At 43.2% G+C, this 23,683-nt stretch overlaps 2 protein-coding genes across 3 annotated transcripts in view; one reads left to right on the top strand and one right to left on the bottom strand.

The window, feature by feature from the left end:
• Positions 1-4,540: 4,540 nt before the first annotated feature.
• Positions 4,541-17,627, bottom strand: LOC122697696 (translation initiation factor IF-2-like). Its single transcript, XM_043908695.1, has 7 exons — positions 17,483-17,627; positions 15,739-16,607; positions 11,412-11,476; positions 8,247-8,345; positions 7,643-7,803; positions 5,529-5,645; positions 4,541-4,724 (listed from the first exon to the last, which is right to left on the bottom strand). Exons 1-5 carry the CDS (start codon positions 17,625-17,627, stop codon positions 7,716-7,718), a joined length of 1,266 nt encoding a protein of 421 aa, XP_043764630.1. The 3' UTR covers positions 4,541-4,724; positions 5,529-5,645; positions 7,643-7,715.
• LOC122696853 (spermatogenesis-associated protein 31E1-like) overlaps positions 16,023-23,683 on the top strand; it is a 37,684-nt gene continuing 30,023 nt past the window's right edge. Inside the window, exons 1-4 of one of the 2 annotated variants that reach the window (XM_043906970.1) lie at positions 16,198-16,304; positions 16,677-16,710; positions 17,768-17,861; positions 23,094-23,198. The gene's annotated coding sequence lies outside the window, so the exon portion shown is untranslated. Of the gene's footprint in view, positions 16,156-16,197; positions 16,305-16,676; positions 16,711-17,767; positions 17,862-23,093; positions 23,199-23,683 lie in introns of those variants that run through there. The other variant, XM_043906969.1, reaches the window with a different exon arrangement.

The following is a 23,683-nucleotide window of genomic DNA, read 5'->3' on the forward strand; positions in this document are numbered from 1 at the left end:
CCACATCCACCCTCTTAACCCTGCAGGGTCCCAAGCTGCCAGGTAAGAAGCCCAACCAGCTCACTGGAGAGAACCTCGCCAGAGGCCCACATGGAGAACAGAGGCCAAGCCATCCCAGTCAGGCCACCAGAGGAATGCACCTGCAACAGGGACCCTAAGCAAGAGCTGCAGAACCTCCCAGTAGAGCCCAGTCAACCTGCAGAGCTGGGAAAGTCAATCAAATGGTGTGGTTTAAAGCCATTGTGTTCCGATGGCTGTTTCATAGGAACAGATGACTGAAAACACTCACAAAGCACAGACACATATGCGAATACATACACACCCATCCCTTCTTGCTAAGCACTATAAAACAGCATCACTCAACGTTGCAAAATTCCACAATAAAATAACAGCAAACCAATCTGGCAGTTCAATGAATGGTTAACACACCATGGCCAAAAGAATGCTACAAATGGACTGTAAGATAGTGCAACAGTTCTATATATATATGCAATCCATAACTTTAGGGAGTTAAGGGAGAAACCATATATGATCATCACTCAAGTTCCAAAAGTACACTTGGAAAACATGTTAATTACCACTGTTTTACTACAGTTTTAAATTTATTTTGAAGTGTCAGGCTGCACTGAGGGAGGCCACAAGTCTCGGCAGTTTTCCTGGAGAACTATGGGGCAGAGAGATGAAGACAGTGTCATTCAGGTTGAGTGAGGAAAAGGTTAAGCTGCCAGCTATTACCAGCAGTAGTCAACATTTTTCCGAAAGTTCCAGATGACAAAATCAATGTGAAAAAGAGATGACTTAATATAGGAAAATGGCCAAATCATTATCACACACTGCTTTTTAATATTTATCAGCCAAAACCAGTTAGAAAATGTAACAGAAAAGAAGATTCCGTTTACATCAGGAACAAAAACTGAAAAGTATTTCATTGGAAAAACACCTGAAATGGGACTGCATTTTATATCCGTAATCAGTTAACAATGGGCAGACTGGACGGTGGCATTGAGTAGGTAAAATGGGAACTTACTTTGATTTTCTACATTGTATGTTTTCTTTTAGCTTTTTAATTGTGCATTACCTTTAAATAAAAAAATATATATATTTTAAAATTCTAGACACAACTCTATAGAACCAACCAACATAAATCAATAAAACCTACAAAATTTTAACTTTTCAACCAGTATACATTTACTTCAAATAAGAACTATACTTATTATTTTATTTTGGGAATGAATCAGAAAAGTATATCATATGGTTTATATACAGGAATGATGCTGGGCTGGCAACAGGGCATTGGCCTTTACCGCAGGTTCCTCCTCACAGCTGACTCACATGGACTCTGGGCTCCCCTGCACATGGTTCCACATGCTTGGAAGAGTAGAATGCAAGGGAAGTGACCACTGGCCTACAGTTAAAACATCATCCATCCCATTCACTAGAGAAATTTTCCTTATTGTTTCCTGGCAGAGATTCAGATGAAAATCTGATCTGGCTATGAATCTATGGAAAGAAGTATTTTTAAGAATGAGGGGATTCCCTAGAGGTACATGGTTAGGGCTCTGTGCTTTCAATGCCCAGGGTGCAGGTTCAATCCCCGGTCAGGAACCAGATCCTGTGAGCCGCACTGCTTGGAAAAGAATCTGCCAAGGGCAGCCTGCTGACCTAAGTTTTAATACGTGTGTTGTGAAAATATGCAGATCCACACCCTAGGTAGAGGCTCTCCGTAGCTTGACTACTTGAGTATAATTTTGGCCTGAAATATTCCCGTCTAAGAAATAAATTGTACAGAGAGTGCCAGGTACTGGGTTTATCTGGGTTTTAAACTTGAATGTCTCTGAGATGACTGGGCTGGTCATGGAGGGGACTGGTGGAGAAAGGGTACTGACCAGCAGGTAGGACCCCCTTGTGCCTCTCTGATGCCTATCATTTCAATGGACAGTAGAAATTGCCCTCCACTTAGCTGATCAGCTCTTCCTGTGAGATTTTGGTCAATGTGACTCTTGGGGTGAAATTGCACAAAATTCCTTTCCTAGCCCCAGTCTCAATTTCCTTTTCCAAAATGGACATCCTGCGACACAAGCTTGCACACAGGCACGAGCCAGACCAGCCACCACTGGAAATGGGCAAAATCCATTGTGTCCTTTAGAGACCGCCAGCTCCACCTGCCCATGGGATTTGGAAACAAACTTCGGAAACGCAGCTCCCTGGCCTGCACAGCACACTTCCAGCAACAATCCAAGAGGCAGAGGGACACGAGGCCTCCCTTCACACCAGGTGAAGCTCTCCCTCAGTGTTTAAAAGAGACGAACAGCTAACTTGTGTTTACTGGCATGAAACTGAAACACAGGGGAGCATTTGGGGAATTGTAGGACGTTGTGACCACAGAGACAGCTAACTACACAAAGGGGAGAATCCTGTACGATAGAAACTCAAACCTCCTGCACGCTGTGAGGACAGAATGAGAAATGGCAGTTTACGCGCCGGGAGGCATTCTCTTTAAGCTCAGCATCTGCTAAAACCCTGACCATGGACTCTGCTGTAGAGCTGTGGACAGCAGGGTGGATGTGTGTGGATTCTCTGCATGGCCAGAGTGCAACTCTCTTTTGAGAACCAATACTTCAAAGTACAAACATACAACACAGATTCACAAATATGTTTACCATGGAAGGTAATGGGATTATATTCAGAAATGAAAAAGAGAGAAATTAACATCCAAATGAAAAGAAAAAAAAAGAAAACAATCTAACCATACTCTTCTGCAAAGCATTCCTGCATAAAGAAATTTTCCATCTGAGAACCAAAAAGCAGTGGGCCTTGGGGAGGTAGAGAGGGAGGTGGAGAAGTGACCTTGGTTGGTGCAGTCTCACACCAGGAGGGAGTCTTAGCAGCCATCTGGCCAGGGGTCATGACAGCACACGCTCCAGAACGCCTTGTCTAATCAGCTGCTCGTACTTCCACCGAGGTAAAAAGTGCTCAGGGGAGAGGGGAGGAAGAGAGAGGAACGAAAAGTGTTTTAAATTACATGTTGTGTCATTAAAAAGCAGCAATACACGATGAATATTTCAAACTGCACCAGTGAAGGAGTTAAAGTAAGCTTAAGTATATTTGCTATTTTCATCAACTGAAATTGATGTTACTTAGAGCTATACTAAAATCTGAATTTTATACACAAATGCATTCCTTGCTTAAGTTAAATCTAAACTAAAGACTTATGAATTCTAGTAGGTATTCTCCTCAGTGTTCGCATTTTAAGATTTAAACACAGGAAAGCCAGGTAGGTGATCTGGGCCACGGCCCACAAGGGCTGTGGCAACAGTTCACTAAGAAGGCAAGCGGAAGGAGTGTATTCTCCACTAAACCTCTTCGAGGATCTATGTCTGAACAGTCATTCCTCTAACAGTGCAATTCTTCTCCCATATTCTTCAAGGATGAAAAGTCTTTGTAACCCAAGAATGCTGGCCACACGCTGTGTGTGAAGACAGTGGTGCCCGGCTAAGGCTCATCCTCCGTATCTCCCGAGAGCACACTGCTCTCATTCTGAGCTGGAATGGCATCTCCTGGTCTCATTCCCTCCCAAACAGCAAGGCTTAACACACAAGGGCACACTGACTAAATTCTGGTACGGGGAGGTGCAGGGAGTGAGGCAGGAAGACTTTTCAAGCTCACAGGTAACCAAAGGAATCTCAAAGACTAGATAGATATAGATCCCTGAGTAAAAATGAAAAACAGTGCATTAGAAAGTGCAGCGTAGAGAACTCTAGAAAGGAACTGAAGAAGCGAGTAGAGTAAGTGCTCAAGGAAGCGGATGCTGTTTCAGCAGCACCGTGCGCCTGACAGTTCTCTACAAGCTCAAAGGCCTCGCGTGGGACCCACGGCCAAAGAAACTCCTGCCAACCAGTCATGAAGACCCATGGGCCAAGGGCTGGTGTCTAACTTAACTGAATATTTAAGTCTTACAACTATGAAATCCAATAAGTAAAAGGAAAAAATGAAAATGATGGAGGTGTTCACTGAACAGTTATTCCAATGTCTACTAAAGACATTTGTTCCCATTTCTGGCCAATGAGAAACATGCCCCATAGAGTCAAGAATAAAGGACTGTATGGTAGGAAACTGTTTCCCTATTAATATTTCACATGATGTGGGTGATCTATAACACAGATTTTATAGAGAACTTATTTCAGATGTGCTAAGACATGTTAGAGGCCCCTTAATGTCCGCTACAGTAGATGATGCTTTTAAGCTACCCCAGTTTTACAGATTGATCCTGAGAGACAAAATCTCATCAAGAGGAAGGCTTCTGCCCACAAACTCTAGAATCCACATGCCACAGAGCCCACACACCACAACTACCAAGTCTGCGTGCTGCCACAACGGAAGCCCATGTGTCTAGAGCCTGTGGGGAGCGGGCAGTCTGACTACACCCATTATCCCTACATGATGTTCAAGGGTCAACTGTATCATCCCTCTCTGCTTCAAGTTTTTAGAAAAAGGATAAAAGGATATTTTATGATAAACTTAATGTCTATGACACAAATGATCATCGCAAGGTGGTATTTAGTTTACTACTGATTCCAACATTTCCATCATTTGACACTCTTAAAAAGTTAAAGTATCCTAAGACAGTAAATCCCTGGCTATGTTTTTTTTTTTTTTTTTTTTTTTAATAGCACTGAAGTACCATCTTCAACTTCAAATTCTCCGTAGTCTTTTAGACACCGCACCTGAAAAGAAAAATTGATGTTTTACAATACCTACATTATTTTTCATTATGGAGTAACCGTCCAGTAGCTGGGCACTGCACATGCACCTCCAGGTAAGCGTTAGGCTCTGTCTGTGTCTTCTCTGTGTAGTTAGGCTTAGCATTCTTTCCTGAGGAATTCTAGCAGTTCAAACTGTCCAGTTCTGATGGGGAGGAAGAAAAATGGCAAATCTCTGAATATATGTATAGGTCAGCATGGACAGCAAGGAAACTGAAGGAGATGCCAAGGAGAGTTTTGGGTTGGTTTTTCACTTTGATTTCATTTTCTTTTAACAATGTGTAAAATACTTACATGGTTCTAAAGCTAAAACTTTAAAAACAGGTACAGCCAGAAATTTTTAATTGTTCAATCCCATTCCCACTACAGGAAGCATTTTGGCTTGGGTTTATGTTTCCTCTCTTGTTTGTGCTTTGCTTTATTGTGCTTCTCTAATACTGATTTTTTTTTTTTTTACAAACTAAAGATTTGTGTCAACCCTGCATTGTCAGAGAGCAGAATTTTTTAGCAATAAAATATGTATATAATGCTGAGACATACTCAATAGATGAGTGTAAGCATGTTTTACATGCGCAGGGAAACGAAAAGATTTGTGTGAGATGTTTTAGTGAATATTCACTTTATTGTGAGTCAGAAACCAAACCTATGGTGTCTCCAAGTTATATGGCTATATACACTAGTATATATTCCTATATCCCCTCCTTTGGACAAAAGTAAGCACACTATAAGCATTAAAGAAACACCCATGTTTTAAAAAGGTATACTTACTTCTATATATAGGCTTTTTGGAGGTTTCACATCCTGTGTGATGTCCAAACCTTGGTCTCCTGCCAATGACCTCATGTAGGTAGCAAGGGACATTTTGTAACCATTGAACCAGTCCACCTGGAAACATAAAGACGGCCATTTGACAAAGCTGTAAGAAAATAAACTTGCAGAAACTGTACACTAAGCCTTTCAAAAACAGCACAGATGCCCACATGCATCTTTCCTATGACCATTCATTCAAACTACAAATATTATCGATTGCCTCTTATGAACCAAGCACTGGTACCTAGAACAGTAGGTATTGGTCATTCTGCACAGTGGTACCTAATAATGATACTTTCAAGGACTGGAAGATTCAGTATTACAATAATGTTAACTGATCTACAGATCCAAGTCATTCTCATTCAAAACTCCAATTGTTTAAAAATATCAAACTTGACAAATAAGGCTAAAATTTACATGGAAATGCAAAAAGCCAAAAATAGTCAAGACACTTGAGAAAGTAGAACAAAATGGGAAAACTTACTTAAGAAGTACTACAAAATTATAATCATTTAAACAGTATGAAAAAGGTACAAGGACAAACAGACTAAGACAAAAGAAAGCCCCCCCTCTCCCCACCAACCACAGACATGCAACTTGGCTCATACATTATTCACAAAAATGTATTCCAGTAGATATCTTGGATATCTCTGTGAAAACTAAAACAAGATAACTCCGAGAAGACTGTACAGAAAAACATCTTAATAACCTTCACTAGTAGAGTGTGTGTGCATACATACACACATACACCCCTCCCTCAGGTTTAATACTTGGCCAGAATGACTCTCAGGACCCAGGAAAGCACTGCCCTGACGTCCACTGTTGTACTGTAGTGAAAGGAATACAAATGAGAACCAGCCAAAGGAAGAGACACCCAGGGTGAGGTCTGGGAGGGTCCCAGATGTGAAGCTTTGACTTCCCCTCCCCGAGGAATCAGGACACACCATCCTCCCGGCACACTGCCGTGGAACAATGCACATGATGTGGTGTCAACCAGGGAAGCTCACACAAGTCTGATGTCAGGACACAGGTGCATCGATGGATCAAACTATGACGGACTGAATCCAGGTGACGGAGCCCTACTTCTGGCTCCCCTCTCCTCTCTGCAATGGTGTCAAGAGGCTAAAAGCCTCAAACCTGAGGGGAGAGTGGGAACCTCTGAATTTGCAGCCAGGTGGTCAGAAGGGAGAGTGGCCCTGGGAACCCCCAAACCATGGCTGGAGTCTGAAGTGAGGGCAGTCTTAACCTATGAAGCTTGGTCTAACTAGGGAGTTAGTGTCTGAAGTCACTGCAGCAGATGCTATGACTTTCACTTTGCAAATGAGGGAATTTAGGCACAGGGAGAGATGGAGGCCCCTGCCTAGGATCTCACAGAAGCAGAGCCAATATTTCCACACAAGTCTGCTTGCCTTCAATCGTGTGTCCTTAAATATTGTGCCTCAGTGACTGAAGAAATCAAGAATTCATCACACATATTCACAAAGATAAGCAAAGTATGTGTGTGCCTGCTGAGTCTCTTCAGTCGTGTCCGACTCTCTGTGACTGTATGGACTGTAGCCTACCAGGGTCCTCGTCCATGGGATTCTCCAGGCAAGAATACTGGAGTGGGTTGCCAAGCCCTCCTCCAGGGGATCTTCCCAACCCAGGGATCGAACTCGCATCACTTACGTCTCCTACATTGCCAGGCAAGTTCTTTACCACAAGTGCCACCTGGGAAGCCCCAAGCAAAGTATGTACACACACATATTTTATGAAAAATTTCCAAATAATGATGCCAGCTTTGCACCCTACTGATGGATCTCTAGCAACTAACATAACCGGACCCTTTATTTTGTTAACAGTAGTTTTCCATACAGCATTTAGAATTACTACTACCATTCTCAAACAGACCAAAAACTACTGAAAATCAAAGGTTAAAACAAAAAGACAAGTACTATAAATACTACTGTAGAAGCTGAGCCAGAAGCTCAGCCAGTTTCCGACTTTACAGATTTGAACAAGAGTGCTAACTTATCTCTTCAGCAGACATGTGAAATCATAAAGTCCTTGGCAAGACACTGCCATAACCCCACCTGAGGGCTCTAATCCGAAGCAGCTGGTCATGCCTGGAACATTAATACCGCATTGGAGCAGAAGTTGTCTTGATCAGGAGAGGCTTAAGACTGAACCACCAGAAGGTAACACGTGGATCTGATTTGGTTCCGGAGGCAAACAGACCACTGCAAGGGGACACCTTCGGGACAACAGGGAAAAGAGGAGCAGACTGGATGGATGCTGTGAAGGGACGGTCACTGCTCCAGACAGGAGAGTTACACAGTGGTCACAGGTCAACTATACAGTGAGAAAAGGCCCCAGAGGGCCTTATTTCTTAAAGATGCACACAGAACTATTCAGCGGTAAAGTGCCTAATGTTTAGCCTAGACACATAAAACAAGACGAAGCAATTATGGCAAGATGTTAAGAACTGTTTGACCTATATGATGGCTCCATGGGGGGCTGTAATATTATTCCCTAATTTAAGAATACTGCAACTTTCCATGATAAAAAACATTTAAAAGGAAACAAAGAGAAAATTCAGAATGCTCATAGAAGAGAGACATCGCCAAGAATTTCTGACACCCCCTGGAACGGGAACGCCCCCTGCTCCCTGCCACCCCCGCAAACACAGAAGCTCACAGGCAGGCTCCGGCGCAGCGCTGACTTCTTAGCAAAGGACAGTGTCGAAACTTGATGGCTGGGACCAAATCACCCCGTCCTCCTGACTTTGCGTTATTCCTGGTAAAACATTTAAGGAAAAGAATGTCTACTGAGAACAAGTCACATTTTCAAAGCCAGCTAACAACTGAGGCCATACTGGTTATTAGCCATTTGTGTTAGTAGTTAACCTACCTGCCTCCACATCAGAGCTTTTGCTAATAGGATGAAATAGAAAAGGGTCAGGGAATTCCCTGGTGGTCCAATGTTTAAGACATTGCACTTTCACTGCTGAGGGCACAGGTTCAATCCCTGGTCAGGGAACTAGGATCCTGCAAGCTATGTGCACAAACTTAAATTAAATAAATAAATAAATACCTAACTAATTTGCCTAGGATCACACTCCCACTCTCTTGGTTAGCCATGTGGCACATTGGGTTTTGTACACTGATGAATTTCCATTGTCTCCAAAAGACAATCTTTGCCTCACTTTTTAGAATCCCTTTTTCATGATGGGATAAGAGATCAAATATCATGGTGCATAAGATTATGGCCTCACATCATGCTCTCATCCTACGAAGTCCTCTTTCTATGATATCAATACTTTCAAATCCTTATTCCCAAAAGTGAGCAAAGGACTCTCAAGTCAAGTGCTCCTCCACTCATCCAAGAAATAGTTCTTTATCTTCAACTCTGGGCATGTTTGTACTTTAGGGTTCTTTACACAGAGAGGGAGAAAATTTTGGCTTTACCCTATAAAATATGTGTCTCCTTAGATATCAGACAAGCATCATCCTTTCCAATCACATATACAATTGTTTACTGGGTATGGTATTTCAGTTTTGTAAAATGAAGAGTTCTGGAGAAGGTAGTGGTGGTGATAGCTATATGACACTATGAATGTTTAGAATACACTGTATGGTATGTGTTTTCAGTCAGTCATGTCCACCTTTTTTGACACCATGGACTATATCCTGCCAGGCGCCTCTGTCCTTGGAATTTTCCAGGAAAGAGAACTGGGGTGGGTCACCAGTTCGTTCTCCAGGGAATCTTCCCGTACCAGGGAATGCATCTCCTGCGTTAGCAGTCAGATTCTTTACCACTGAGCTATCTGGTGTGTATCTTAACCACAATTGAAAAAAAAAAGAAAACAAAACAAAACCAATTGTACAGAATTAATAAATATCTACTTTAGAGTGTTAAAAGGAACCGATAAATACAAAATGTATGTGCCTGCTCCAGACCCTGAAAATAGAGGCAAAATATATGTCCCATGTCTTCTAGATCTCTACCACGTATATAGATGTACCATGTCTTCTAGATCTGTTCTAGACACTTCTGCCATTCTAGAAATGTTAGATTTATTTTCCACAGTGCTTACAATGTGCTCTTGATTATAATGAATAGCACAAATAAAATACACCCAACTTAACATCAAAGTACTTGATTCAGTACACAAGAACTTCCTTAAAAAATTCACATTTCCATGTGAGCAATTAAATAGGAATATATTTCTTCTGACAAACAATTTTAACCAGAAACTGATGATAGTGGTGTCCCACTCAGAACCAAACTAGGAGGATAGGGCACAGAATTTTGCATCCTGATTTTCCTCACGGTATGAGTAGAGGAAAATCATTCCCTTACTGGACCAAGGCCTGTTCAGTCACCTCCTAAACAGCTGTGTAAACTGTTCTCCTTCCCGCTGGTCTGGCTCACCTCTCCTGTCACCTGCATGACCACCATCCTCCCTCTCGATCCCACCATCCCCTATCCACATGGGGCCAGGGTCATCCTTAGATGACCTTAGAACACAAACATGCCACCACCTGCCCCACATGCTTAGAAATCTCCCCTGGTGTTGCTCTCGGCCTGCTCACTAAGTTCCAGCCACACTGGCCTTTGGGAAGGCCCAGGTCCCTGGGCATCCCACCCTCTTTCAAGACTCAGGGCCTCTGCACATGCTGTTGCCTCTAACTAGAATGCTCTCTGCCCACAGTTACTTCCTCGCTAAAACCCACTTCTTCAGGCTCCAGCTGAAGAGTCTATTCCTCGGAAAGAATTTCCCAGATTTCACAATCTACCAATATTTTCAGTGCATGACTCTCCTCCCAGTATGGTGTTTTCCTTCACAGCAGGTACTCTGACCCGCTTTACCTGCATTTAACACCTGCCTTCTGCATGACACTGTTGAGGGCCATGGGGGCAAACCTCTTGATTCTGCTGTTTACAACTGAAACACCAGAGCCCTTTATCAGCTCATAACTGCTGAGTTGCAGGAACAAATGAAGGACTTGGGAACCCGAGTGCACGACTTTCCATTTCCCTTACATTTACCGCAGACCTCTTGCACATCAGTTCCTCATCATCAGTAACACAGTCACCGCAAAGTGTCCCTGCTGTTCTGTGTACTCCACACACCCTAACAACATGCTACCGATTTCCATGCCCAACTAACTGATGAAAACACTACCGAACAAGGCCAGGGACGAAATCTCAAGTTGCAGACATACTTCTCTCCAGGATGAGCTCTCAATAACTCATTTTCCCACCAGCAGTCAGTACTCTTGTGTCTCATTCTTCACCCAATCACAGGTCCTCTGAAGTTTGTCATTCAGCTCAAATTCTCCACTGTGCCAACTACCATGCTTGGCTCTAAACAGTCTGCAACTCCAGAACCCTCTAGCCTACCAAGCTGTAGTGTTCTGCAGCACAAGTTCCCAGCCAACTTCAGTCAAGCTTTCACAGTTTGCTAAATTTGCAAACTGCCTGTTCTCCCTTTAAGCCCACTAAGGCCTCAACTGATGAAAACAAGCAGTGGGAACAATGCACTTTACTCATCAGCTCTGTTACTTGCTCCTGGATCATCTCTTTTGGATCCACCCTAATTCCTTTCAAGTCACACCAGTCAAACAAGAAGTATTTATTGAACATCTACCATGTGCCAAACACTATTTCGTCCCTAGAGACATAACAATCATTAAATCCTTCTACTTCTGTATAGCTAGGGTATGGCCAGGCTCACAGAGAATTAAAAAAAAAACAAAAAAAAAACACAAACAAATCATCTAAAAAATAATGTTAAGATGATCTGACATCAATATCATATTTCTTAAACTGTTTTAAAATATCAACTTACCAACTTACACATCAGGTAGGTTTTGCTCATCTAAGGCTTTCATCTCCTCCAGAACTTGCCTCAGTCCATCCTCCTGGAACATATACAATTACACTCATTAATTCCCCTACCAAGTTGGTAACAACAGTCTTTGCTTATGTATCTTATGAAAAACCAATAGTCCTTCCACACCTACTAAGATGGCTATAATAACAAGTGTTGGAGTGGATGGGGAGAAACTGGAACCCTTGTCCAATGCAGGTAGCAATGTAAAATGGTACAGCCCTATAGAAAACAGCCTTGTGAGTCCACAAAAAGTCAAATTTCGAATTTCCATATTATCCAGCAATTCCTCTTCTAGGTATACACTCAAGAGAACTGAAAACCTATGTTCATACAAAGTATGTCTAGTCAATGGAAAATTACTCAGTCAAAAGGAAAATGCTGATAGATACAACAACATGAACTTTGAAAACACTGCTTAGTGAAAGAAGCCAGACACAAAAGGACAAATATTGTATGATGCAACTCATCTGAAATGTCTAGAATAGGCAAACTCATAGAAGCAAAGTAGATTAGAGGCTACCAGGCTGAGGGGGTAGGAGAGTGGGTAGTCACTACTTGAAAGCTATAGAGTTTATTTGGGGTTATGAAAAAGCTTTGGAAATAGAGGTGATGGTTGCACAATGGGAATATAATTAATGCCACTGAAGTGGACACAGAAGAATGGTTAGAAATGGCAACATTTAGTTTTGTATCACTTACCACAATTAACAAAAATAAAAGGAATGAATTACCAACAAAATACACAATCAACATAGTCATTAAGGGTAATCTTAAAGACTGAGAAGTCAGACAGAATGGAGCACACACTGTATGCTTCTAACTGGCCCTGTACAGAGGAGTTTGCTATTGCTGGCATGTGGACTCCAGAAATACAATGAAAAAGACAAAGATAATCTGTAGGGGAAAGAAAATCCTTGGCTGCCTAAGGCTGCAGATGGGAAGTAGCCAGTGCCACAAAAGAGAAAAGGGAATCCTTGGGATAGCAGAAATCTTGGTTGGGTTGCTGGTTATAAGGATTGTATATATTTGTCAAAACTCTATTAAAATGTGTATTGTGTTACAGGTAAATTATACCTCAATAAAACTGATGACAGAAAACCAACAGTCTACAGAAGTAATAACACATGACAAAAGCATGAAAATAACTTACTATATTGGAAAAGGATCTTAAAAGGTTACTACCAAAAAAAAAAAAAAAAACCTACACACTGCTAGGATAGAAAACAGAATGGCAAAAGGAGTTTTTCCACTTTTTACTTTGACAAATTTCTAAAACAATTTCCCTTGGAAGTATAAAAATACTAGAATTATAAAATTCATAAATGCTACACAATGTTTCTCAACAGGCAACCCCTATGCCTGAAACACTGTAAATAAGCTATATTTCAATTAAAATTTTTACCAAAATAAAACCCAATAATGCTATAACAATGAAAACCAAAAAACAAAGAAACAAACAAACAAAAAGAAACCTCAAAACCAAACAATGATAAGCAACTCATCTACTGTTAGAGCCAAAATAAATGCATTAGCAAAAGAAAAAAAAAAGATGCTTTAGCACTACGGGTATAACTATAAAATTACACTATTTAATGCTGCTTGGATGTAAGAAATGATTTCTAATGAAAAATGGAAACATGACTTTTACCTACTCTTTCATCAACTAGTTAAAAAGATATCATGGAAAAGTCTGATTTACTAGAATTCACTTAAGTATTCCTTTTATCACAAATATTATTTTAAAGGACAGCTGAAACTCTTGCACGATTAGGAGATCAGCAGGTATACAAAAGATAAGTATGAAATAAACTTGTAAAGATACAACCGAGTTTTCAGATTTAAATTTTTTTCTTTTTTTTGAGACTTAAATTTTTAAAATTTACCCTGGGAATTGCATCATTTTCTGCTCCCACCTCCAGCTGTAAGCCCCTGGAAACTCAAGATAATTTTCCTAAAGACTCAAACGATGATCAGTTCTGCAGATACAAAGTGCATCATTCCAATTTGCCAAACACAGCACCTAACCATGAGGGAGTCTGGAATGAACAAGGCAGAGTCCCTGCTCTAAACCAGCTACCATCTGCCAGGAAGGAATGATTCTTGAAAGCATGTGTGGGTTCAGGGTGTGAGGGCTCAATCAGATCAAGATAAAGTCTTAGTCTAATTCCAACTCAGCTGTCCCAGTGGCCAGCCCCCAAAGGCAGCCACAACTGCAAGAAAAGGTGCACTGACGCCCTCTAAGACCCAGAAAAGCCAGTGATTTTACACTTCTAAGTTCATCCCTGAATACCCCCCTCCACCCTGCCGCTTCCCAAAGTGGGAAACCAACACTTCAAGTCTAAGCGAAATAGACAGCCGGACTAACAGTCTGAAAAGCCAGCACCTGTGGGCACTGTCTGCACCTTTGGGCTCCTTTCCTCCCGTGTGACCTAGTCTTCCCACCCTAGTGGGGACATATTTGAAACCTCCACCCTTCTCAAATATCTGGCTTAAAACTCAGCATTCAAAAACTAAGATCATGGTATCTGGTCCCATCGCTTCATGGCAAATAGATGGGGCAAAAATGAGAACAGTGGCAGAATTTATTTTCTTGGGCTCCTAAATCATTGTGGATGGTGACTGCAGCCGTGACATTTAAAGACCCTGGCTCCTTGGAAGAAAAGCTATGACAAGCCTAGAGAGCTTTGCAGACAAAAGTCCCTATAGTCAAAACTATGGTTTTTCCAGTAGGCATGTACGGATATGAGAGTTGGACCATAAAGGAGGCTGAGCACCAAAGAATTGATGCTTTTTGAACTGTAGTGTTACAGAAGACTCTTGAGAGTCCCTTGGACAGCAAGGAAATCAATCCAGTCAATCTGAAAGGATATCAACCCTGAATATTCCTTGGAAGGACTGATGCTGATGCTGAAGATCCAATACTTTGGCCACCTGATGTAAAGACCTGACTCATTGGAAAAGACCCTGATGCTGGGAAAGATTGAGGATATGATGAAGGAGAACGGGGCTACAGAGGGTGAGATGCTTGGATGACATCACTGACCCACTGGACATGAATTTGAGTAAACTCAGGGAGACAGGGAAGGACAGGGAAGCCTGGTGTCAGGCCTCAGTACATGTGGTCATAAAGACTGGGGCATGACTTAGGGACTGAACAACAACAACCCCTCTGCGATCTGTCTGCAGTGAACCTCCCACTGTGGTCTCCTAACTTTTTAGATAAGGTAACTGCCTGAAGTTGCAAGAATAACAGACTGGAACAGAATTCAAGCTGGGGTTCAGCTTCCAACAACTGCAATTTCAGACATGCCCATTAACTTGATGCTTAATTCCAGTGGTTCAGCTTCCCCATCTGTTAAATGGCCCAAATGTTAGATTAAGTGCTCTTGAATGTTCAAAACAAAACTCACCTTACCCAAAGGCTCTCCCTGATGACCGCCAGATGTTTACTCTGCTTCCTGAGAGAAGCCTCCAGAGACGCGGTCCTTCCCCTCCCCCGCTATTCCTCTCAACTCCACCCCTGTCCTTGTACCTACAAGACCTGTCGTCTCAGGACACGGTGTTCAGTGACCCCCGACCAGCCTGTTGACCACATCCATCTCTCGTGCTGTCTATCATAACCCACTCAGAACCAGTCTTTCTTTTATCCGATCCATTCCCCTAAGGACTGCGTGGTGGTTTAGTCCCTAAATCGTGTCCGACTCTTGCAATCCCATGGGCTACAGACCGCCAGGCTCCTCTGTCCATGGGTTTCTCCAGGAAGGAATACTGGAATGGTTGCCATTTTCTTCTCCAGAGGATCTTCCCAACCCAAGAATTGAACCTGGGTCTCCTGCTTTGCAGGCAGATTCTTTACCGACTGAGCTATGAGGGAAGCCCCTTAAATATGGGGAAGCCCCTTAATTAGTGAAGCGAAAGTCGCTCAGTCTGACTCTCTGTGGCAGTCCATGCCATAATAGTGGAGTGGGTAGCCTTTCCCTTCTCCAGGGGATCTTCCCAACCCAGAGATTGAATCCAGGTGTCCCACATTGCAGGCAGATTCTTTACCAGATGAGCCATAAGCACTGCGACAGCTATCTAAACACACAGACATCCCATCGCTCCTCTGAAAAGCCTTGTGAGTGAAGAGCGAACCTCCCGCCCCAGAGCCCCCTTGCGGCCCGCCCTTCCCCGGCGGGAACGGAGGGTGTTTGCCTGGCCGGCCCTGGGGGGCTACCCACACCGCAGCCCTCAGGGCGCGGCCCTAACGCCCGGGCTACCCCGCCCCCACCTCTGCGGGGTAACTCGCACCTGAGCTCCAACCGCCAGTCTCCTGGTCTCTCCGCGCGTCACCGGGGCGAGACGCCCACCGCGCAGCCCGCGCGCGCAGGGGCTTCGAGGAAGCGGGGCGGCGAGGGGTGCTGAGGAAATGGCGGCGACCCCCGCGCGCGGGAAGCCACCGAAACCGACCCGCCCACAGCCACGGAGTGGAACCACAAGCACAACCGCCATCCCGCTCGCGGTTGTGCAGCCCCAGAGTAGCGGCCCCGGGAGGCGCCCGCCCGCCCCCGCCCTCACGGCGCCCTGCCTCAGGGAGCCTTCGCTCGGCCGCGCGGGGCAGCTCCCGGGCGGCTCCAGGGCCTTCTGGCAGAACTCCGCGCAGGCGCCGGGCGGAGAGCTTAGCCGAGCCTCTACGAGGGTCCGCGGGGCGCTGAGGGCGTGTGAGTGGTGAGTAGCCGCCGGCTCCTGCCAGTCGGGGGGTCGTGTGGGCGGCGAGTCAGGTGGGCGCCTGCGCGGGGCGGGCGGCCGGGGAGCGCGGGCCTGCTTCGGGGGTGAGACCCGGGAGCGCCGCCGGCGCACTGGGGCGAGGGCGGCGGGTGAGCGGCGAGCCTGGCGGGGCGGGGAGCCGGGAGCGTGAGCTGGGAACGTGGGAGCGGCGAGCCGAGCCCGCACCGCAGGGGGCGTGTGAGCCAGAAACGGGGCCCTGTCATTGGGAAACGGGCGCCGGCGCCCCGGGGCCCTGTGAGCCAGGAGGGCGGGCGGTCGTCCTCTCCTGAGGGGCGGGCAGCTGGCCTTGGAACCCGGGCCGTTCTGTGAGGGACCGGCTGGTAGCCGGGAGTAAGGTGCGAGGCGCCAGCGGTGGGCTTGGCCAGTGCCTGGGCCCTGCCGCCGCTGGGCTCCTAATTGTTTTTAATTTGAGGATAATGACAATATCCTGATTTTCCTACCCAACACTTTGGCTTCTGAAGTGACATTTATCTAAAAACTGCTGCATTGTTCCAGGTCAGTCTGTAGCCAAATGTTTGTGTTTCTTCCCTCTGTTCTCCCCTCGGTTTTACTGGAGTAGAGCTGATTTATGATATTGTCTCAGTGTTGGCTGTGCAGCGAAGTGAATCAGTTATGTGTCTATATGTGTATCTGCTATTTTTAGAAACGTTTTTTCCATACGGGCTGTCACAGAATATGGCGTCCCCTGTGCTGTACAGTTGGCCCTCGTTTGTTCACAATAGTGTGTAGTGTGTGTGTCAGTCCCAGCCTGCCAGCCACCTGTGTGTTTCTTTGGTGCATGTGTGTGTGTGTGTGCGCGTGTGTGTAAAACTGCTAGAGAGGGTCAGAAACAGGCTGAATGGTGTTTTTTTTTTTTTTTTTTTTTTTTACCGCTTCGGCCTTGAAAAGATAGTTCTTGAAACTTGAAAGTATTACTGCATTTGGATTGTCTAGTTGATCTGCAAGGAACATTTCAAGAGACACAAAAGCATGGGGGGTAGCGATAAATATGTGGGCTTATGACAACAGCAGTTTGCTTTAGTGATGTTTTAACAAGGGCTTCCCTGGTGGTTCAGTTGTTAAAGAATCCGCCTGCAATGCAGGAGACCCCGGTTTGATTCCTGGGTTGGGAAGATCCCCTGGAGAAGGGAAAGGCTACCCACTCCAGTATTCTGGCCTGGAGAGTTCCATTGACTGTATAGTGCAGGGGGCCGCAAAGAGTCAGACTCAACTGAGCGACTTTCACTTCCATGCTAATAATACAAAGCATTTTGGATGTGCAGAGTACCTTTATGGCAGTCGTACTTGAAGAAACAGGAAGTAAGGGTGCCCTGTTTGAAGGTGGCACCAATGGAAGGAGATAGGAAGGGCCTGCTCTCTTCGTTGCAGGCGGCTGCTGCCTGGTGATCCAGGACCGTGCCTGAAGTCAGCATCCTGGTTCTGACACTTACCAGCTGTGGGATCTTGGCAAAACCTGTCTTACCGGGTTAAACGTGGGCAGTTTTTAAAAGCAGGATATTTTCTTAGAAAGGGTTTAGGAAATCTTCAAGCACCTGAGTATTAATTTTAACAGAGTATCTCTGGGAGCCTTCCACAGAAGTATGTGGATCCTTTATCTGGAGCTGCTGGCCAAAGAGGAAAAAAGACATTAAATGGACAAATAGAAGGTAAGAACTGGATTTGATAGAAAACTCATTGACAGAATGGTGAATTAAAATGGGACTGCTGACATATTCTAATAGCCAGAGAAAATCACCTGTTGGATGTCTAGTGACGAAAAAGACGAGGAGGGAAATAGTGTATCTTATCAGGTGTCAGCCACAGATTAAATTGAGATTGCCATTTCAGGAGCTAAGTTATGAGTTCCTGGACTTCCTTGGTGGTCTGTTCCAATGGTTAAGACTCTGTGCAGTTAAGACTCGCCAATGCAGGGGGTGCAGGTTCGATCCCTGGTCAGGGAACTAAGATTCCATCTGATTCATGGCCAAAAGGAAAAAAATATATTAGTTCTGTTTCCAGATATTCTACAACCTCAGGAAGGTTGAGAAATAAGAGGAAAGAGGGGATGAAGGATGAGGGAGGCATAGGGCACAGGGAGGAAATGAAGTAAAGGAGATGGAAGCAAGGGTCTTTGGGGAAGGTGGCAAGGAATGAGATAGGTCTTTAGCAAAAGGGAGAGTCCTTGACATGGGTGATGAATCTGAAGTGAGCTTGTCCGAGAAGAACAGCAGAGTTTTCCCCATCTTACTTTTCTCCTGGCTGTTAGAAGGCATTCAGCATTGAGGTCCCTGGGCGTGCAGAGCTGTGTGTAAGCCTCTGTGCAGGAACACGGGCATAGGTACTCATCTGTAAATGTGTGCAGATTGATGTCATATGAAATGTTACTGCTTTATAGGATGGTGTCACGTAGGCCAAAACAAGAGAACTGGAAAGGAGAGAGCAGGGGTCATGATGGGGAGATCAGGGAACCTACAACCTGATACAGTGTCCACTGGAAAGTTTCCAACTTCTAATGCAGTTTCAGTTTGGAGGGAAGTGTCTCCAAAGTGAGGGTAGAGTGAGAGTAGGTTGAGGCTAAGATTTTAGAAGAATAAATTAAGTTGAAGTCATGTAGAAGCAGACTCAGTGTAGACCAGAGTTTCTCACATTTGAATTAGTTGCCTGGGGACCTTGTGGGAAGTGCACTTGCTGAGCAGGAGGTCTGAGATTCTGTGTTTCTAACAAGCTCTCTGAGTAGCTAGGGTATAGCCTTGTATTTAGAGACATATGGAAGAAGAGCATTGGATAGTGCAGGACATAACAGGATCAAGAAAAAGCATTATTTTCTTTTTCTTTCCGAGCGTGTTTATAGCCAGAGGGAAGCAAGGAGTTGAAGTAGCAATTACAGGTGTAAGATACCATTGCTAAGCAAAGGGAAAAAGAAGTGGTGGAGATGATCCATAGAAAGACTGTAAAGGGGGAGGAATTAAGACCATAGATCCAGAGATTACCCTTTGGAGAAGAGAGATTCTAGTGAAAGGAGGAAAGGAAGAAAGTAAGTCCTTAGGGAGGTGAGTTTGGAGTTGATGAGGACACTTGAGAGAATTCCTTCTAGATGGCTTCAGTGTATTTACATTGAAAAGAGATAAAATCATTGTTGCTCCAGAGAAGACTGGGGGTTGGGGAGAAGGGTGGTGGTGCTAGAAGTAGGGGAAATCCCAGCCACTCTAAGTAACTCTCAGGCATCAAAGGTATATGTTGTATTGATATTTGTTATTTGAACTAGATTAATTTGAATATGGAGGGCATTGACTTTCTTTTTCTTTTATTTAAGATAACTGATTTTTTGGCAGTTGTTTCACAGAAATCCTTTGAAGCATTAGCATGATGTAGCAAACCAAACTAAGTTTTCAAACAAAACAGATGAATAGGGTTCATTCCCTAAATGCTAGAGCTGTCATTTTCAATAAACACTACACTGATTTTGAAACATGCAAGATTTTTAATATCTAATCATTTTGTGGCAATTAAATTATTCATAAAGTTCTTATGGAATACAGAATAGGGAACAGATTGAGTGAATCGATGTAAGTCATACTAGAAAAGTAAAAATTAGAAAAAATGAGACACTAGTTAGCATCTCTTCATGAATAGCAGTGATGTATAAGATACAATAAGCTGTGAAGGAATAGTGAGTTTGAGGGGAGAGGAGGACGTGGAAGTGATTCTCTGACATAAGAGTTTGTAGGCGGTAGTCAGAGCTGTATTCTTACTCACATTCTAATAAATGGAGACTTTGTTTTCAGATTTTTCAGATTGGGATTCTACTAGTTTGAGCCTCAGTAATGAGACTTGTCAAAGAGCCAGGCATTTGCAAGTTGATGATCAGTGTCTGTTGATTTCACAACCAATGACCAAAAATCAGTCAGCATCCACAAAATTGGAACAGATGACCTTGTTAGGTCGTTAGAATAGGAAAAAAGAGTCCAGAACAGCGGTGGCTGAAAGACAAGAAAGGGTAGAGCCCACAAAGATAGAACAAAGGAAGGTCCGAGGACCGGAGTGAGGACCTCAGGTAGAACAAACAGCACTCCTGGCTTGCCCAATTTACAGGGGGCAAGCACATGGGGAGGAAAAAAACCTAGATAAAGAGGAACCAAAGGGCCGGGGGTGTTTCCCCCATGCGTGTACACTCTTGACTCTCTCTCTCTCTCCCTCTCTTCTCTTTGCGTCTTTTGGGTCGGCATGCCCTCACACCTCCAGGATGTATTTTCCAAATAAAACTGAGCTGTAACATGGAGCTCTAACACTTTCAGAGAGCTGTGATGCGCCGAGAGGTTTAACGTCTGGTGCTTCAAATTTTTGCTGTGACAAGACAGAACCGAGGAAATTACACACTCCCTTGACAACCTTAATAGATAAAGAAAAGGTGAATATTGGAGTGGTGTTTCTGGTAGGGAATCACATGCTCCATCAGCTGTGCAAGTCTCAGCTGCCAGAACACAGAGAAAGCAAACAAGGCAGTGAAGAAGCCCAGAGGACTCAGCCCTGGGCCACGTGGGCACCGACATTTCCAAAATTAGATGTTGTGGCAAAACCTACTGTGTGCTTACTCCTTTTATGCAACCTGCAGCCAAACAGTATTTCTTAGAAAGGTGTTTGCATTCTTCCTCTGACCATAGTAAGACAATCCATGACAAAGAGAGTTAGGAGAAAGTAAATTCATTTAGGCTATCATGTAGCATACCTGAGAGTGGGTAGCAGGATTATATGTAGAATTTTGCATCTAGTTGTGAGACCTAGGTAGACATCTAGAGATTGTCTTCTCCAAATGTGGCTTCGTAGCCATATTTTCACATAGCTCTGAATTCATAAGTATTAGCTATAAATTATATGCAGTATGACTGCAGGAGCACCTCTGAAGCCAAATGCTAAAATATTTCTTGTGTTTTCTATGATGTTATATATTTTAGAATTGGCTTTCCCAGTGATAATGGGAGGCATGGGAAATTGCTACATAGTACCTCCTCAGTTGTACCTGTCTAATATATCAACTTGTTTTATTATTTGTAATGAATTAATAGTTCAGAAGGAATGTTGGTTTTGAGGAGTGCTGTATCATTTAAAAGCAGTGTATAGAAAAGCAATTCTTATTCTACTGGGATGCCCAGTTTATTGAGTAACCACATCTAATAGGGTGTTGTCCATGAATACCAATTAATTTAGTGCCTTCAATCGGTCATACAATCAGGGCTATAGTAAGAAATCATACACTGTTTCTTTTTTCACTCCTATTGTTTTTTCTTTCCTTTCCTCACCTGTAGAAGTTACCTTTGCGTTTACAAGATTCTCAGTTATCTCCTAGAATAGTGACTACAAGCTATCAACTCAAAGTGTGTGTGTGTGTTTACATCTCTACAAGTGACTTGTTTGCTCTTGTTTCTCAGTGAGCTTAGTAGGTCCGAGAAGCACAAATTCAAATAAATCACCTACCTGAATCCTTTCAACACTGGAAGATGTGACATAGGAAAACCACCAAATAAATAGAAGCAACTTCAGACAGTTCATGCAGATTCTCAGTCTCTTCTCAGTCGCTACCTTTTCTAGAGTAACCGGCAGAGTCTACTCCTTTAGATTCCTAGCATTTGTACATATATTGATTTCATATAGATTTATTCTGTACTTGACCTAGAAAGTTTTACATCCTAAATATTTCTGGAAACATTCCCCAGTGCAGGCCTGCATCACCTTTTTTTTTTTTTTTTTTCATTATTAATGCCTTCAGATTCTTCTCCCTCCATTTATTTGTATGCCCTTCAGTTTCCATCCCCTGTAGTGTTTAGAGTCACCTGTCTTAAAAGCACATGTGACCGTATACCCCTCGTCAAATCGCATTAATATGTAGACATCTTACAGCGACGCGTGATGCTTTCATAGTCTGACTTGCGCCTGACTCTCCATGTCTCGCCCTTTCTGTCCTTTGCTCTGGAATCCTGAGCTGCTGCTGAAGCCCCCTCACCCGTTCCTGCGCTCTGGGCAAATGTTCACCCTCTCCTGTGCGCTTCTGTCGCTGTCTTGCTGCAGCCTTCCGTGCGCTCCCTTACCTGCCCGCTGTTCCCGTGAACTGCCTAAGTCTGCACTCAGGCAGTCTCTCATGAAAAGCCATCCCTGACCCCCTTTATCTACATTTGTCTTTAAAGTCCAGTGTCTAGTACTGAGCAGGAACCCCCCAAATAATTATTGAATAAAAGAACTAAAGACTTATGTATACCAGGGTGATTTTTAAGAGCTTGTCCTCTGCAGTCTAAGAGCCAAGAGGGTAGACATGTGAAGAAATAACTTACATTCAGGTGATGAAGATACACTTGAAAAATCTATAAAGTCCTAAGGAGCTTGAGGAAAGAGATACCTGTTTATCTGGGGAAAAAGCAGCTATAATCAAGGAGAACTTTACAAAGCAGGCTGAGTCTTAAAAGCTGAAAAATAATTTGTTTGGAAAAAAGCATTTCAATTTAAGGAATTGAGAAAAGGAAAAAAAATTAACAGGAGTTTTGTAAACCATGAATAATGTTGCAGTTGAAGCTTGGCATGTTGTTATAAAGGTCCTGTTATGAAGTAGAGAAGAGAAGATATTGTGGCTTTATGTGTCTGTCCAGTATTTTGAAATTTTGTTTGGTTTCTGATTGTTTTGTTCACTGATGTTTGGATGAATTTATGAATGAATCTTTGAGATGTTTGTGTGCCTGTAACCTGATGAATTCTGGTATCTCCCAAAAGGTTTCTTGAAGTTTTAGATCATTGGAAGTGTTTCTTAAAGAAGTAAATATTTAGCTGAAGATTAAGATTGATATAAGCTGTCATTTGATACAATATTTTAAATCTATATCTTAAATATTCTGTCTTTTATCTAAATATTCTAGGTAATTTTAACAAAACATACAGATTTGTCAGCAGAACTAGACTTAGAAATGACATGAGAGGAAGAACAAGAAAAATCTGATGGAGATGAAAATAACCATTCACAGGTAAGTGAAAGTTTAAATTTAAATTTCTGGTTTAATACTATTTTCTAGTCTTTAACAACATAATACGGTTTGCAACAAAGTTCATAACAAAGAAAATTACCTTTCAAAAGTAGACTTTTAGAATCAACAGATGATCACTTAAGTTTTTATAGCACTTCGATTAGAAAACTTAAAATATTGTTAGAGTCTACTGTAATTTATAGCTTGTCTTTGGAATTGAGGCAAAAAACCCTCCTGACTACTGTTTACTTCTTCCATTTTTATAATTTCTTTACATGGTAAAGAAGGTGAGATCAAATACCGAATCATAGGATTAAAGAGTTGAATTTATGAACAATAGGACAATGATGGTCCCTGACCTAGATATGTGTAGAGAGAAATCATTGCCAGTGGTCAAGGTTTTCTGTTGAAATTGCCAGTCACTGATGCCAAGACTAAAGATTCATTCTGTCTGATATCTCAGCATCGTTGACTTCAGTTCAGTT

The sequence above is a fragment of the Cervus elaphus genome, chromosome 7, assembly GCF_910594005.1.
Source record: "Cervus elaphus chromosome 7, mCerEla1.1, whole genome shotgun sequence".
NCBI classification, from domain to species: Eukaryota; Metazoa; Chordata; class Mammalia; order Artiodactyla; family Cervidae; genus Cervus; species Cervus elaphus.